Raw genomic sequence first — 1,256 nt, 5'->3', positions numbered from 1 at the left:
TCATTCATCAATTAGTTCCTCTTCTTTTTCATTCAGCTCTTCACAAGTGTCAACTAGTATTTCCTCCAAAGAAAGAGTATCACTTGCGTTGTTTTCTTGGATCATGCAAATTTCATCAAGTGCATCAAGATAAAAACATTCCTTATCATCTTTTGGGTGAGACATGGCTTTAAAGACATCAAAATTTACTTCTTCATCTTGCACTCTTACCTTTAGTTTGCCATTTTCCACATCAATCAAAACTCTTGTTGTCTTCATAAAAGATCTCCCAAGAATAAGAGGTACATTCACATCCTCCTCCATCTCCATGATGAGAAAGTCCACAGGAAAAAGAAATTTATCTACTTTCACAAGCACATCTTCAGCTACCCCATAAGGATATTTCAGAGATCTGTCTGCAAGTTGAAGAGTCGTCCGAGTAGGCTTGAGTTCCAACCCCTCAATCTTTTCAAACATGGATAACGGCATGAGATTAATACTGGCTCCCAGATCAATAAGTGATTTTCCAACAGAGATATTCCCTATAATGCAGGGAATGATGAAACTTCCTGGATCTTTATACTTAGGGGGTAGGAGCTTTTGTATGATAGCACTACAGTTTCCTTGAACTTCAATAGTTTCTTCTTCAATGTACTTCATTTTCTTTGTGAGGAGCTCCTTCAAAAATTTAGCATATGAAGACATTTGTTGCAGAGCTTCAGAGAAGGGTATATTAATCTCCAATTTCTTGAAGATTTCCATGAAACGCTCAAATTGTTTTACTTTTTCCTTTCTGGAATAATTCTTTGGATAAGGAAGGGGCTTTTCATAAGATTATTTTTTCTTTCTCTCATCTTCTTCCTCTTTTTTTTTTCTTCTCTCTCTTTTTCTTTTCTCTCTCTCTTCTTTTTCTTTTTTTTCTCTCTCTTCTTTTTCACTCAACCTCTCATCTAAAACTTTGCCACTTCTAGTAACAATAACGTTGCATTCTTCTTTGGAGTTGGCTTTCAGGTTACTCCATAGATCATCCAGCTTCTGAATCATGTGACAGAGCTGCTTCTCTATCCTCTTGAATGCTGCTTGATTGCTTTTATGATGAGAATCAGACACCTGTAGTAACTATTGAAGGGTGTCATCCATCTTAGCCCATCTTTCTGATAGAGAAGGTTGTTGCTGCCATTGTTGTTGACTGACAACTTGTTCGAATTGCATCCTGCAAGCTAAAAATTCTAGAAAATATTGTTAGCAAAAATAAAAATAAAATTAAAAATTAAAGA

General features: G+C 35.7%; 1 protein-coding gene across 1 annotated transcript; it reads right to left on the bottom strand.

Moving 5' to 3' along the window:
• Positions 1-684, bottom strand: LOC108332809 (uncharacterized). Its single transcript, XM_017568112.2, has one exon. It carries the CDS (start codon positions 682-684, stop codon positions 1-3), a length of 684 nt encoding a protein of 227 aa, XP_017423601.2.
• Between the last annotated feature and the right edge of the window lie 572 nt (positions 685-1,256).

Source organism: Vigna angularis, chromosome 11 (genome assembly GCF_016808095.1).
Source record: "Vigna angularis cultivar LongXiaoDou No.4 chromosome 11, ASM1680809v1, whole genome shotgun sequence".
NCBI lineage: Eukaryota > Viridiplantae > Streptophyta > Magnoliopsida > Fabales > Fabaceae > Vigna > Vigna angularis.
The sequence above is the reverse complement of the archived record's forward strand: the minus strand, read 5'-3'. Positions and strand labels throughout refer to the sequence as shown.